We start from the raw sequence: 15679 nt of genomic DNA on the forward strand, positions 1-15679 counted from the left end.
ACATTTCACACCTGCATCGTAATAAAACGTGGTAGGCCTGACCGAGCTGTACCGCCGTGTCGGGACAGTTAATTACGGTTCATACAGTGTACTGATTAATTGTAGCATAATTACAAGCCGGACAAGCCGGACACGAGTTAAGATGCTATTACACTTTGTATACGAGTTGTGTAGGCGAGCCAGCGGCGGGAGACGTTGCTGTTTACCTGGGCCCTCGGCGGCAATTTTAGTGCTTTCTTTTACAGTTTAAGTAGCCATGTACGTCAGATAATTAGGTAATTAGGCGAATTTCGGCAGCCGTATGAAGTATTTCGCATGACGTAATATTCATTGAGAATATTTCGCGAAGAAAAAGTGTTTTGCAAACAAGTTTGAAATCAAGGTGATGAGTTTAGTTATAGATTATTAAATAATTGTAATACCGCTGTAGATTACTATAGTAGCATAGATAATTAAGCCCTCAGTTCTAAAGCTGCATGTATATAGCTGTATAACGGTGATTGAACGTTCTAATGTAAACTATTGAGTGCGTTGAACGCATGCGCAGTGAGTTCGTTTGATATTACGCTATTAATTATATCATAAAGCAAGGCTAAATAAAAGCGTGTCTTGACTATAGAAAAGGTCTGCCATGAGAGTTTATTTAGAAATAAATACACGGGAACTCATTTTTTGCCGGTATGTTTGCTGTATGTATAAAGCAGTATAGGTAAAAGTTAAAGGGATTAGAAAACGTATTTTAAACACAGTGGTTTTAAAATAACGTGTTTAACCAGTATATGCCGTGTCTTTAGTTTACAGCAACGTTATAGGTTGCTGGTATCACTTCAGAGTATAATGAGAAACTATTGAAGAGACGTTTAGTAGGTTAAATATTGTGTCTATGTGTAAGCTTGTATATTTTCATGATCCTAAATACCAACAAAGTTTAAACTATGCTACGCATCATATATAAGTATAGGGTGAAGGAAGACGGGACACCTTTAGCACATACTATCCAAATATTTTAATCGCGCTTTAAACAATTAACAACGGTCTATTGGAGTTGTGAGGATACGGTTTAATAATTCTTTGATTTTTTTGTTTACCACCAAATGGGACTAGAAAATGGAATGAAAAGGTGTCCCTACTACCCCCGCCCTACTATATATTTCGTAAGTTAATTAAAAATAAGCGATGGACATATAAATTTTAGTATTTTCACCACACGGTTGTAGAATATGATAAAAAGACAGCGGTGTATGTATATAGTCGCGTAATACAGAACAGCATTAGGTTTACAGTGGAAGCATTCGTGCAAATTGCTCGCATAAGTTGATTGCATTTAACAACTCCGTAATTCCGTTATCGAATCCTGGTGACCCAGTTTTGACTGTTTTCTCCGCTGTAAAGCCACATGCAATACATCATTCGCGTCTGCTGCTTCCCATGAACCGTGCTTGGCCGTGCGCACCCTAAACGTATTGTTCGAACGCGAAGGCTTTTGTTCTTGTGCGACGTTCTCGCTGCTGCTTGCTGGGCGATGACGTCACTAGGGACGATTGTTTGTTAGAAATGACGTCACAAAGTGAACGATGCAAATTGCATAGTCACGCTGGGGTATGGGCAATATAGAAGAACAACTGCGTAACCAAACTTGGTCAACGCAACAGCAGCGGTTTGCGCGATAAAATAGTTGGGATTTGCAAATACAGTTAAACTTCAAACTTCTATGCTTAATGGTAGTCGACGTTTCCGACAGTTTTAGACGGCAGTTATAAAATTAGGGAGCCAAAGTCACCTTTAGAGAAGTGTTTCGGCGAAAAGGTTAAATTGTTATGTCGGCAACTATAATTATGGCCATAAAGGAATATTCGACAGGGTTTGTCTTCTGAGATACAGCTTTGCGATTAACATTTTTTCAGCGGCAAGTTATTGGGGTATATTGTATGCCGTATAGTCGTTTAGAATATGGCGTTTTTTATAGTCGTCTATATATATTGTCACTGACGGCCGTTGAAGGTTGCAGTTATTTCCAGAGCGGAGGATATGCATGTCTACGAGGAGTATTGTTACGGATTTTAGTAGGGTGGGATAAAGTAGGATAGGTTTTCATTCCATATTTGTTTCATTCCATTTGGTAAACCAAATAATTGTTAAAGAATTTTATTTAACTGTAACCCAGCAACTCGGCGAAAATGCTGCGTTGTGAATTGTTTAAAAGACGATCGGAAAATAATGGGATTTATAGGGGCTAAAACGGTATTCAATCTTATCCCAACAGTACTATATTGTGGCTTGGAAATAGTAGCGTAGGGAAATGCAAATGCATTGGCTGAAGTATAATTTTTTTCACACTATAGTTACAGGTCACACTATAGTTGCGTGCGAAGTTTTATTCGCTTTATAACTTTATACTTGAACGGCATAGAAACGATTACTTTCTAAAAAATTGTAAAATTCCTATTTCTATATTTTCTCAAATTTCTAAATATTTTATATTTTCTAAACTTGTTTTATCATTAACAGGAGGGAGCTAAAACTTAGGATGTGGAGGAAGATATTTGTTTTGTTCTTTTTCCTTGAGAGAATAACTGCGCTTGGTAAGAGCTATACACAAAATTCACTTGGTGAATTTTTGTTAACATGTTTAATTAATTAAGTCGAAACAGCTATTAAAATAAGCGTTTTTTTAAACGTTTTAATTATTTTAGCGTATTCTTACATTTTATACATTCACTTACATAATATTAACTTAGTGATTTTTCGTTAACTTTAATTACTTAAGTTGAAATAATTACAAATAAAAGCGCTTTTCCAAACTGAATTTTCTAATATTTTAACGTATTCTTATTTTTTATAAATTCATTTACTTAACGCATTTATCTTTAACAATAACTTGAAAAAAAAAATTTACGTATTATAATTTTAGCAAATTTTTACTGCCAATTTTTTAATATAATTAATTTTTTCAGAGGCACCTGTGGACCTCGCTACGGTGGATATTTCAACCCACAGTTTATCGGTAATGTGGCGGAATCTGGACGGGGAGGCTAACTGGTTTAAAGCGACGATTTCACCGTTAGACGAAGGGGAAACCACCCAGGGTGTAAAGGTATATAGAGAAACGTTTAATGTTGCTCTTGAGGGCCAGGTTACGATTACATGTTGTATTGGTATGCAGCGAAACTTAGTGGCATTCAAAAGCCAATAAAGTAGGGTGGGGAGAAGATGAGTCACCTTTTGATTCTATTTTCTCGTTCCATTTGGTACTAAGCAAAGAACATTCGAAGAATTATAAAACAGTATTCTCACGATCCCCATTGACTGTTGTTAATTGTTTAAAACATTTAAGATATTTGGCTATTATGAGCTAACTAAAGGTATCCCACCCTACCCCACAGTACTATAAAAAGTGTAAATATGAAGGTATATGCTTTAATCTATTTTAGGCCATTTTTATAAACAACAATTAAACCTAATTTGTAAAATATGTCTACATTGTCGTCTGTCTATCAGCAAGAAAAGTCCTGAAATCGCCTTTTATATTTTAAACTATATACTCAAATTTCCCACAATACATATAGCACGTCGAAGGAGTACAGAATTGCTTATTAGAAGTAAGACGATAGTGATAATGTGCGTAATTAAGCATGTCTGTTTAGTTACCTGCAAGCGTATACTCAACGTTTTTCATAATAACCTATACAACAGCTTTGTTTATGTTTGTTTGTGTGTTGTGGCGCCTTTCTGTTGGCCTTTTGGTTTCGTCGTGGCTTAATTGAAACAGCAGGCAAGCTCGTGAGATCATGGCCGACTTGCCCCTGGCCAAATCCGAATATCAGCGCTTGCAACTATGGGCAGTGTCACGTTACAGGGCTTATGTGGCAGCTTATTTGTGCTGTCATTATTGTTTGCGAAAATTGCTGTCTCAAATTTGTTTTGGATTGTTTTCGGTATACGGGCAATACGAAGGGTGTGTCGGTCGTTTTTGTTATTTACTTGCCTACTGTGACTATGTGTGTGGCTATTTTAAAACGAGGGGGTTATTAACATGGATATTTTTAGCTTTTCCTTTTAAATATGGAAGTTTCTATTTTGCAGATTTGTTTTAGAGAATACAATACACGTGTCTTTATATGCTTAACACAAGTCAATTAAAAAACGCGCTGTTAATAACCGGTATCATGGCCTACACTGCGGTTATACACACGCAGCTATCTTATAATTTAGGATAGAATATAATGGTCATAGTGCTGTAACCAAAACGCTTGCACATTGTGAATTGACGTACGCTTTTATAATCACGCATGGCACAGTTTCTTATATGCTTGAAACATAGCAAAAACAACGTGTTAACATATAGAAGTTTCATTGTACAAATGTTATATAGCGTATTCATACTAGTTTTTTTAGCATAAAATGTAATGTTGTTTCTATTTTTCAGTATATCAACGAAAGCGTGGTCACGTGGGTTGATCTTGTCCCCGGAAAAAATTATACGATTTCTGTGGTGGCGATATCCGGCAACGGAAGAATTAGTTTGGCAACACAGATCGTGGCGAGCACAAGTAAGTTTTATTTTTTGGACAAATTTTTGGTGTGTATTAAAACTGTATAATAGCCTGTAATGGTAGGAATAGTGCCTGTGGTAGAAGAGAGCACAAGGTTTTATATTAGCATTAGTCGTTTTATATGGGTCTATGGGGAATCATTTTTAACACATTTGGTGCAAAATTATGCTACTGCAAATTAGCCAAGACATTAAAAAGTAATCCAAGAGGTCTAAACATTCTCTAATGCTTAAAAAACTGCCAAAACTAGCTGTAACAATATTCATAAAAATAAATTAACCTATAACGTTATTTTATACAAAAAATGAACCTATTATTTTGACTAACAGAACCTATGCCGCCATACCGAGTGCGTCTCTCAAAGTTTGCGAATCGGGCATTATCAGCACACAGTTTCGGCACCGGTCGCTTGATGATGTTTCCCGTATACGGAGCAGTAGTGTATTGGGACGGACCGGACTCGGGACATTTTGATGGTTATGAGTTAACAGTAAACCCCCCGCATGGAGTTGTACGATACACGAGAGGTGAGAAAACTACGGATAAAGGGTAAAAGAACCTTTAGGGGAGTGGTTCTCTCAGATTTACCCCCAATATGTAATATGGACGCTCTTTCAGAGTCGGGGCCATATACGATTATTGTATAATTTTGTAAATATTTTTGGTTTACTACCAAATGGGACGAGATACGAGAATGAAAAGATGTCCCATCTTACCCATCCAACTATATACTCGCATAAAAAAAAATTTACAAGAAATTAAAAAAAAATTCTAAATAATTTCCAACGATTACTTCCACTCATCCAACTATATACTCGCATAAAAAAAATTTACAAGAAATGAAAAAAGTTCTAAATAATTTCCAACGATTACTTCCACACGTGTTTAAAAACCGTAATTAAAAACTGACGTTTTTAAACCAACATTATTTCAGCAATTTTTACGGCCAATGCAGCTACTGGCCAAAGCGAGAAATTGGATATTTATCCTACAATGGTTTCGTTATAAACACGTCATGTACAGCTTGAATTCGTTTTGACACGTCGGGTTTTAAATCGCCTGCATACGTCGGCCAGTGTAAAACCACGTCACGGATAATAGAAAATACTTAAGTTTAAATTAACAACGAAATAACGTATCAGCTGCAACTAAAACTATCAATCTTACAGGAAAAAATACAGTTTAAAGCATGAAGCTATAAATCCCTCAGCATATATGTATACTATATAAGTATATAGTAGGGTGGGGAAGATGGGACACTTTTTCATTCTAGTTTCTCGCCACTTCTGGTAGTAAGCAAAGAACATTTAAAGAATTATTAAACCGTTTGCTCATGACTCCGAAAGAACGTTGTTAATTGTTTAAAACACGATCAGGATATTTTGATATTATGTGCTAAAGGTGTCCCATCTTCTCCCACTCTACTATATACTTATATAGTATACATATATGCTGAGGGATAAGAATATACCAGTACTATATATCTTAATTTCCTAATCGTGTTTTTGACAACTAACAACGCTATTCTTTTAGAATCGTTACAGTATACAGTTATATAATTTTGTAAATATTCTTCGTTTACTATAGCAAAACGAATGGTAAAAAATGAAAACTTGAATCATTTTACCCCAACGTATTATATATCAATATAACGTCGTGTTAAAACAGAAACTTATTAGTTTGGTCATTTGCCGTTTCGAAACGTTTTGGTCCTGTTGTTCAACTGGTTTTCTTTATTAGAACATGTCATATATTTAGATAAATAAAGCAGTCAAGTTTACGGTTATACAGTCCAACTGTATTACACTTTAGAGTAGAATGTAACAATATAATTGTTGGGTGGAAATTAATAAAGGTGTCTGAATAATTTATTAATCTAAATTGGCGATTACGAAGGATTACAATTTAAAGTATGAAGTTACGAAATACGAGGAAAACTATTTAGATGCTGTATAAGTAAAACAGCTGGGAAGTAGCTTATCGCCTTGCAAATTCCATTAAAGCATTAGAACGGTGGGAAGTGCCTACAAGCAGGCGTGTATTAGCAACCATTTTAGGACATGTATGTTCCATTGTATATCTTTAATATTCATTTTCGCGTTTCAAAGCGTCTTTTCTGACATAATTACTGTCCGGATTCGCACACTTGCAATTACCTGCGCGTTTGTCGCGCGTAAAATCCATTGTGACGTCATAAGCACGTGACGTCAGCCAGCAAGCACGCCGAGAGCAGTCAAGTGCGCTGTCTTAATTATACGCAGGCAAGGTGCGCTATAAGTGATATATATGAGATCGTGGTATTAGAATGTCGAAACGACATCCATATAACCACACCAAAGTATATCCAGACAGTATTTAAGGGAGCTCACACGGAGACATTACATTTCTAATTTAAACATTAAATTTTAATGTCCAGTGTCTTAAATTACCAAGTTTAACTTTAATTAAACAAAAGGGGACATAATAAAGTTATAGTACTATATGGAGTAAAATGGGATACCGTAAGCACGTATATTCCAATTTTTCCTCACCGTTTATTAACAATAAGCAACCCTTCTTTTAGGGTCGTGAGGCTACGGTTATATAATTCTTTGAATGCGCTTTATTGGACTATAAAATAGAATGAGAACGTGTCCCATCTTACCCCACCCTGGTATATCAACATGATATTTATTTTTCAGGAAATGCTTTGATCAATCAAGCAATACGAAGAAGACGTATTGTATGGGACCTGATGCCGGGTGTTTTATATGAATTCAACGTACGAACACGGAGCAATAATGTTCTTAGCGATTCAAGCAGTGTTTCGGATCGAATGCGTAAGTAATTGCGTAAAAGGTTGAGCATGGATTTTTTCATGAAAATATTTTGGCATGGACATTTTGACCGCGTACGCTAGTTCTTCAATGTCGGCGATGCGTATATTGTTGCTACGAGTATGTTTAAGCTAAACCTAAGCAACGATGGCAAAAAGACCAATGCAGAGTGCAGTATCTAGTGCAAATATCTATATAAATAAGGTGTAACGGTCATGCCTTTTATCCAGATCATTCTATCTTTCTTTTTTTTAAATAAGCGCGTTTAAACAACTGTTGTTTTTACCGTTACTACCCGTCTTTTCGCTTTTGTCGACTCTCTTATTTTTTAGTACCGTGACCGAACAGACGAAATAAAATTTCATTTAAATAGCGCACTGATTAGACCTTCGCTAAAAACGTCTTTAACTATTCGTCACATGTCATACTTAAAACGTTCCATGCAATGTTGTTACACATTTATAAAACTCACGTTTTTGCAGCACCGGACACACCAGGTTTCATCAGCATCGACCATTTGACTTCAACCACTGCTAATCTATCATGGGGCGAACCGCATCGTGGGATTTATGATGGATTTGTTGTTGAAATCGATCCGGTAGACGGCGGTGTTGAGCAACCGGGATTGCCAACGGATAAACGAAGAAATCTGTTCGGATTGACGCCTGGTTAGTTATGTGTTTAATCTAACAAAGTTGTTTTAATCTAATACATAGTAGGGTGGGAAAAGATGGGACAACTTTTATTTGGACACTATATGTAAAGATGTTCCGGCCTTCCCCACCCAACTGTGTTTTACCATGTGAAAAAGCATCATTTTGCTTTTGCGGTGATGTCACACAAAATGCAAAAAAAACTTAAATTTAAGACTAAACCAAGTTTAGAATAGAAAAACAAATTAAGTCATTCGACTCCAACAATCTCTGATGTTCATTCGTTTTTAAAACACAGGCGTAAGATATCTTGTTGAAGTATACGCCACCTCGCATGGGGTGCTGAGTTATAAACCAAGGAACCGAACAATTGAAGTGCCACCTATGCCACCAATGCGGCCAGTAGTGGCAAGCAATGTACAATCTACTGCTGTTACTTTATCATGGCAAGTCCCAGTACATGGAAGACTGGATCATTTTGAGGTAGGATTTTATATATATATATATATATATATAGTAACGAATCACCTTTAGCACATAATATCCAAATATCCTGATCGTGCTTTAAAAATTAACATTGGTCTACGGGAGTCTTGAGGATACGGTTTTATAATTCTTTGAATGCTTTGAACCAATTGGGAGGAGAAAATAAAATGAAAAGGTGTCCCATCTTCTGCCATCTTACTATAAATATATAAAAGGTTGGGGTAAGATGGTATATATTAGGGTGGGCTAATATGGTGATTTTTAATATATTATTTTTTAAAATAGCTTTTAGTTGGTAAAGCGATAAGGAAAAGGGGGCATCATGTACTAAAGGTATCAATCTTACCCCACAGTACTTTGCACGGTTAAAATGTAGTAACATGTATGCACTAAAGTTCGTATCGGGTTGGGGGTAAAAATGCCCCATCATACATAATTTGTGATACTTTGTTGGTTTTGGGATTCCTATGAACTTGTTATTGCATTGCGCGGTTTAGAAGGGTTTCTGAATTATTTACAGCAACAATAAATTTTGCATATCCAACGTACGTTTCTTGTTGTTTTTGGCACTTTATAATTCCAAATTTATTTATATTATACATGGACACGGTTCAGCTTAACATAGGCGGAAAAGTACTTCATTACATCCGTTTAAATTACAAATCTAAACTGAAAACATACACAACAGACTACTGTATGGAAGCATTTTATTTTGGCATAACCGAAAAAAACAGTGTTAATATAGTATGACCATATATGCTCTCTATTAATTGCATTCTGGTATCTTTTAAAGTAATCTCTCCAATTGTCAAAAACGCATGCGTAACATGGGACACCTGCGGGGTATATGTTTTTATGCATATTCGTAAACGCCAAGTATGTTTTTATGCTATTCGTAAATTAAAAACAAAGTACAACTTTTTTATACCAAATTAAACATTTCTGTTTTACCAGGTCGTTTATTACCCAACACTCAACGACTACCGAAGGTTACGTCACAAAGTCCACGACCCGTTAGTCACACTAACCAACTTGTTGCCCAACACCGAGTATTCACTCATTCTTTTCTCTGTGACGAACCATACCAATCTAGTGTTCAGTAAACCACTGCTAGCTACGGTCCGTACCGGTAAGATGACTGACTGAATGAATGGATGTAACTTATTTATCCTCGCTTTGGCTGGGAAACGACAGTCGTTATAGCATGTTCTGTTTCATATATACCCCTTGTCCGATAACGAGTTAACGTGTATGTTGCTTTGTTAGTGATTATTTTGGAGAGAGTTTTAGCTGACTAATTAAACGATTCATAAGAAACTATTGGGTTGGAGTAATTATCGTTTGGTGCCCTGCCTGAGAACACACACGACCGCAAAAGTAGCAGCGGCGACGCTCGAACCTGACAGCTCTGGTATGAAGGCGGGCGCGCTAACCTTAAAACGGCGCAGATCAATGCATGCTGTTAATTGGTTAATTGTAATTAATACAAAACTGCTACTTTACAGGACAATACGAAACTACAGCTATTTACCGAACTACAACGTCACTGGCAGGTGGGGTTTATGCGTGTATTATTCTACTGATGCCGAGCTATATTTATGTTCACATTAAAAGTTAAAATAAGCTACTACCAACCAAAAGACTTTAAGCAACTAACAATGCGGAATATTTTTTCATTTAGGAGTCGTAGTCACGGCGAAAGATGAAGGTGAAGAGGAAGGAAACGAAAACTTGGTCGGTGGGACAGAAGATCCAGCGAAAACGGTATGTCGGGTTTATAACAAGCATCGTTGCTCTTGTAATAGAAAATAAAACTTCTTCTAAGTAAAAAGTATAACAGGTTTAATTTAAGGCCTTCACGGTTAAAAAAATTAAAAATAACCCGCGTTACTTTATTTAGTTCTAGTGTTTACATATACGGGTTGATAGTTAAAACAGCACTATTTTAACGGACTCCTAAACCTAAAAATTGTAACCGCTAGAATAAAAAAAGAAAATAACAAACGTCCTACTAAACAAAAAAAGCAAAAACGCTGATATTTCACGCAATTCAATAAACTATTTTCTAGGCGAGCCAGACGTCATTGATCGACAGAATAAAGTCAGGTAATTGGAAAACTTAAAAATCGTACTGATGTAAAATTTATGTTGTGTATATGTCAAGCAAATTGCTGGCTGTTTTACTTAAATGTCGCTTACATACGCTTTATGTTGTTTGTATGTGCTTGGATATAGCTACAACCCCGAAACCAGACGTAAACACGATTGCTAATGGAAGAACACTACCTCCACATTATTCCATCCCGGACGTGCTCTCAACAATAAAGCCATTTCCTACTACTAAGTATTACCAGGGACGAGTCACCACATACCCAAGTTTGAACGTAAATACGGAAACAACAGATTCTTGGAGAACAAGTTCTGAATCAGCTTCACCGACCCATGCAGCAGAGACATTTACAACAGCAGCAATGGTCAGAAGTACAACTCGTTTTCCGGTTGTATTCAGGACAACCACTAATAAGTTTTTAGTCTCAACGACATTTGCACCAGATAAAATTAAAGATACAACAACCATGACAATGTTAAGCACAACTAAAGCCAATGGAGGGCCTGTTGAAGCTGTAGAAACTACTGCATCGCAACCAAAGCCGCGTGATCAGGGCAAAGGAGACCAAACAACTCCTTCCCCAGACATGACTGTTGTATTTAAACCTGGAGATACTGCCTCAACTGCTAGTAGCCTTATACCTGAAGTAACGGAAGCTATGATTTTAGGAACAACAAAAACTGTTGAACCAAATATCTCTGCTACAACTGTATCAACTAAAACAACATCTACTGAATTTGTAGCAACAACAACATCTTCTACAACAGATGAATCTGTAGCAACAACAACAAGGACGTCTTCTACGACAGATGAATCTGTACCAACAACAACGTCTTCTACAACAGATAAATCTGTAGCAACAGCAACAACGTCTTCTACAACAGATGAATATGTAGCAACAACAACAACAACAACGTCTTCTACAACAGATAAATCTGTAGCAACAGCAACAACGTCTTCTACAACAGATGAATCTGTAGCAAAAACAACAACAACAACAACGTCTTCCACAACAGATGAATCTGTAGCAGCAACAACGTCTTCTACGACAGGTGAATCTGTAGCAACAACAACGTCTTCTACAACAGATGAATCTGTAGCAGCAACAACGTCTTCCACAGCAGATGAATCTGTAGCAACAACAACGTCTTCTACAACAGATGAATCTGTAGCAACAACAACGTCTTCCACAACAGATGAATCTGTAGCAACAACCGTCTTCTACAACAGATGAATCTGTAGCAACAACAACAACGTCTTCCACAACAGATGAATCTGTAGCAACAACAACGTCTTCTACAACAGATGAATCTGTAGCAACAACAACATCTTCTACAACAGATGAATCTAGCAACAACAACAACAACAACGTCTTCTACAACAAATGAATCTGTTGCAACAACAACGTCTTCTACAACAGATGAATCTGTAGCAACAACAACGTCTTCTACAACAGATGAATCTGTAGCAACAACAACATCTTCTACAACAGATGAATCTGTAGCAACAACAACGTCTTCCACAACAGATGAATCTGGGGCACCAACAACGTCTTCTACAACAGATGAATCTGTAGCAACAACAACGTCTTCTACAACAGATGAATCTGTAGCAACAACAACGTCTTCTACAACAGATGAATCTGTAGCAACAACAACGTCTTCCACAACAGATGAATCTGTAGCAACAACAACGTCTTCTACAACAGATGAATCTGTAGCAACAACAACGTCTTCTACTACAAATGAATCTGTAGTAGCAACAACAACGTCTTCTACAACAGATGAATCTGTAGCAACAACAACGTCTTCTACAACAGATGAATCTGTAGCAACAACAACGTCTTCTGCAACAGATGAATCTGTAGCAACAACAACGTCTTCTACAACAGATGAATCTGTAGCAACAACAACGTCTTCTGCAACAGATGAATCTGTAGCAACTACAACGTCTTCTGCAACAGATGAATCTGTAGCAACAACAACGTCTTCTACAACAGATGAATCTGTAGCAACAACAACGTCTTCTGCAACAGATGAATCTGTAGCAACAACAACGTCTTCTACAACAGATGAATCTGTAGCAACAACAACGTCTTCTGCAACAGATGAATCTGTAGCAACAACAACGTCTTCTGCAACAGATGAATCTGTAGCAACAACAACGTCTTCTGCAACAGATGAATCTGTAGCAACAACAACGTCTTCCGCAACAGATGAATCTGTAGCAACAACAACGTCTTCCGCAACAGATGAATCTGTAGCAACAACAACGTCTTCTGCAACAGATGAATCTGTAGCAACAACAACGTCTTCCACAACAGATGAATCTGTAGCAACAACAACGTCTTCCACAACAGATGAATCTGTAGCAACAAAAGTTAGCTCATCGACAACGCAATCTACCTCGAAAACAGACAAACCTATTATTCGCGGTGGATCCGGCAAAACAACAACAGATTCTACAAATAAAACAGATTCAACCCCAACTAAAACCAAGCCAGGAGTTAATGATTCTCCACCCACGACCCATGCTACTAAGCAGCCTAGTGCAGACGCATCTTTCTCTACCACAACACCATTTAGTCCACTGGAACCAACAGAGCCGCTTACAACAACCTACCCAGTAGTTGTGACTGGAGATGTAGAAGTGATCCCTACCACGGCGGTAAATCAAATTGGAAGCGGCGAAGGTCCAACATCAGGTTAGAGCTTTAGATGTTATTTGTTGTTGCCCTTGTCGATCTATGTCGTAAGCTTTATTTATTTATCCTAACGTTTAACCATAAATTATGTAACATTGTACTGGCTAAGTTTAATTATTAGTATATGGTCATAGATAATGGTACAACTTCAAACGGTGGTAGCGAAATGACTGTGGGTCAAGACGAAGGCAGAACCAACCGTATTCAACAAGGTTATTCGACAATCTGTAGACCGAACAACATAACCGTATTAGTAGACAAGGTACATAATATATAGATGGTTAATTGAATATACTGTGGGGTAAGATGAATCTTGTTAGCACATAATATCCCATATTGCCTCATGTTTTTTTTTTTAAATTGGACGCAGCTTTTATATTTTTGTAAATATTATTTGTTTACTCCCAAAAATTAAAAGAATGAAAACATTGTGCATCTTAACTCAACCTACGTATGTATATTCGTATACGAAGAAGTCTAAAAGTTTGTATCGAATTCAGGCTGTCATCGCAAACTACGAACGCAAATACGGACCTTTACATTTAAATGACGAACTGGACCCACGATGTGTTGGTGTGGAACATCCAACCTACTATAGATACACCATTGCTCCAAATCTTATGGATTGTGGAACTACAATAGAGGTAATTTGTAGTATAAATAAAGAACATTGATCATATACAACTGCTTAAGGCTTTGAATGTGCCTGAAAATCAACAGAAAGGCTATTTGTGCAATTAAATATTTTTAACACATTGATTATTATAGGAGTGTCATTTTTTGACACTTTTAACACATTTACAGAAAACGCAAGAAATCTAATATTTACCCCTCTTTTTTGCAGCTGAACGACACGCATGTCAATTTCACAAATACAGTGTCCAACAATAAGTATCGGAACGAGTGGTACCGGAATATAACCGACCATGGAGGCACAGTAATACTGGGCAACAGGGCTGCACGGAATCCAGGGGTTTTCGTCAACATGAGAATATGGTGCACATTTCCACTCGATTTGAGCGTATCTATGGCTTACCCATTCCTGCCACAAATCACGTAAGTAATTTTAGTAATATTCTTTACAAGTCGGACGTATAGTGGGGTTGGGTAAGATATGACATGTTTTCATACTCTTTGCTCGACCCATTTGGTAGTGAACGAAGAATTTTATATAAACGTAGCCCCGCGACTGTTGAATAGCGTTGTTAATTGTACAAACACGTCCAGGAAATATCAGATTCACGCTCTGGTAGTATTTCTTTTTACCTCAAATACAGTATACCATTTTTTTGGAGGGAATTATGAAACCGATTTTAATACATTATATTACGTTCTTTTCTGTAGGCAGCAAGTTTTGACATTCAATATCTCTGGCCATGGGCAATTTTCAGCTGCCATGCAGTTGTATAAATCGAACGCGTATGACGACCCATACATCGCCCCACCAACGCTACAGTCAAACGAAACCCTCTACGTTGGAATATCCTTACTTGAAACTCATAACTCTACATTCATGGTAAATATCAGTACCTATAACGAAACGAATTTAAAAAATAAAAATAAAAAAACGACTATAGTAAAAAAAACAAACAAACATTTTTTTGTTGTTACAGGTTGTAAAACGCTGTTGGGGCACACCCGAGCGAGCGCACGATCACCCCCGGCAATACCCAATAATCAGCGACTACTGCAGAGTTCCGGAGAGTCTGGGTGGTAGTGTTAAAGTAATGGGGAACGGGGAAGGGCGGAAAGTGAAGTGGGAGGGCTCTGTGTTTAAGTTTATTGATTTCCAACAAGTTTGGCTGCACTGTGAGATAAGAGTTTGCTTCGGGGATGATTGTAAACCGGTGGGTAGCTGCTACCAAAATTATATATATAGTAGGGTGGGGGAAGATGGCACACCTTTTCATTTTGTTTTCTCTTTTCATTTGGTAGTAAACAAAGAACATTCAAAGAATGGTGAAACCGTATCCTTACGACTTCCACAGACCGTTGTTAATTCTTTAAAACACGATCAGGCTATTTGAAAATTATTTGTTAAAGGTGTCCCATCCTCCCCCACCCTACTACAGTACTGTGGGGTAAGATGGGATACGGCTGGCGGCTAAAATCTATTATTTCCTGATCGTGATTTAACAATTACCAACGCTCTTGTAGAGTCGCGGGGTTCCGGTTTTATAATTCTGTTAATGTTATACGTTTACTTCAAAATGAGTCGAAAATGTAGGAGGATTAAAAGATGTTAGTTCCATCTTACCCCACTTTACTATACATAAGCGATTTAAATACTTGAATACCCCTGCTTACAAATATGAATTTAAGGACTGTGAAGAGACAACTTCTCGACGAAAACGATC

The 15679-nt window shown here is 37.2% G+C and overlaps 2 protein-coding genes across 2 annotated transcripts in view; both read left to right on the forward strand.

Annotated features, from left to right (window-relative positions):
• The first annotated feature begins 1835 nt into the window (after positions 1-1835).
• Positions 1836-5106, forward strand: LOC113474268. The gene is made up of 5 exons (XM_026834645.1): positions 1836-1861; positions 2509-2582; positions 2955-3094; positions 4427-4550; positions 4883-5106. Exons 1-5 carry the CDS (start codon positions 1836-1838, stop codon positions 5104-5106), a joined length of 588 nt encoding a protein of 195 aa, XP_026690446.1.
• A 1752-nt stretch (positions 5107-6858) lies between these two features.
• LOC100177370 (mucin-5AC-like) overlaps positions 6859-15679 on the forward strand; it is an 11727-nt gene continuing 2906 nt past the window's right edge. The window contains exons 1-17 of the mRNA XM_026834646.1: positions 6859-6904; positions 7235-7372; positions 7852-8037; positions 8321-8505; positions 9463-9637; positions 10014-10061; positions 10190-10272; positions 10578-10614; positions 10744-11247; positions 11464-11750; positions 11827-11945; positions 11977-13322; positions 13457-13584; positions 13823-13966; positions 14167-14378; positions 14667-14838; positions 14936-15169. Of these exons, the coding sequence (XP_026690447.1) occupies positions 6859-6904; positions 7235-7372; positions 7852-8037; positions 8321-8505; positions 9463-9637; positions 10014-10061; positions 10190-10272; positions 10578-10614; positions 10744-11247; positions 11464-11750; positions 11827-11945; positions 11977-13322; positions 13457-13584; positions 13823-13966; positions 14167-14378; positions 14667-14838; positions 14936-15169 (4044 nt within the window). The remainder of the gene's footprint in view (positions 6905-7234; positions 7373-7851; positions 8038-8320; positions 8506-9462; positions 9638-10013; positions 10062-10189; positions 10273-10577; positions 10615-10743; positions 11248-11463; positions 11751-11826; positions 11946-11976; positions 13323-13456; positions 13585-13822; positions 13967-14166; positions 14379-14666; positions 14839-14935; positions 15170-15679) is intronic.

Source organism: Ciona intestinalis, chromosome 5 (genome assembly GCF_000224145.3).
Source record: "Ciona intestinalis chromosome 5, KH, whole genome shotgun sequence".
NCBI lineage: Eukaryota > Metazoa > Chordata > Ascidiacea > Phlebobranchia > Cionidae > Ciona > Ciona intestinalis.

Excerpts from the sequence above, each read along its gene's own strand:
- LOC113474268 (XM_026834645.1), top strand. The coding sequence starts at position 1,836 with ATGGCCATAAAGGAATATTCGACAGG. Across the intron at positions 1,862-2,508 it reads ATAAAGGAATATTCGACAGG|GAGGGAGCTAAAACTTAGGA; the intron begins GTTTGTCTTCTG and ends TATCATTAACAG. Across the intron at positions 4,551-4,882 it reads ACAGATCGTGGCGAGCACAA|AACCTATGCCGCCATACCGA; the intron begins GTAAGTTTTATT and ends TTTGACTAACAG.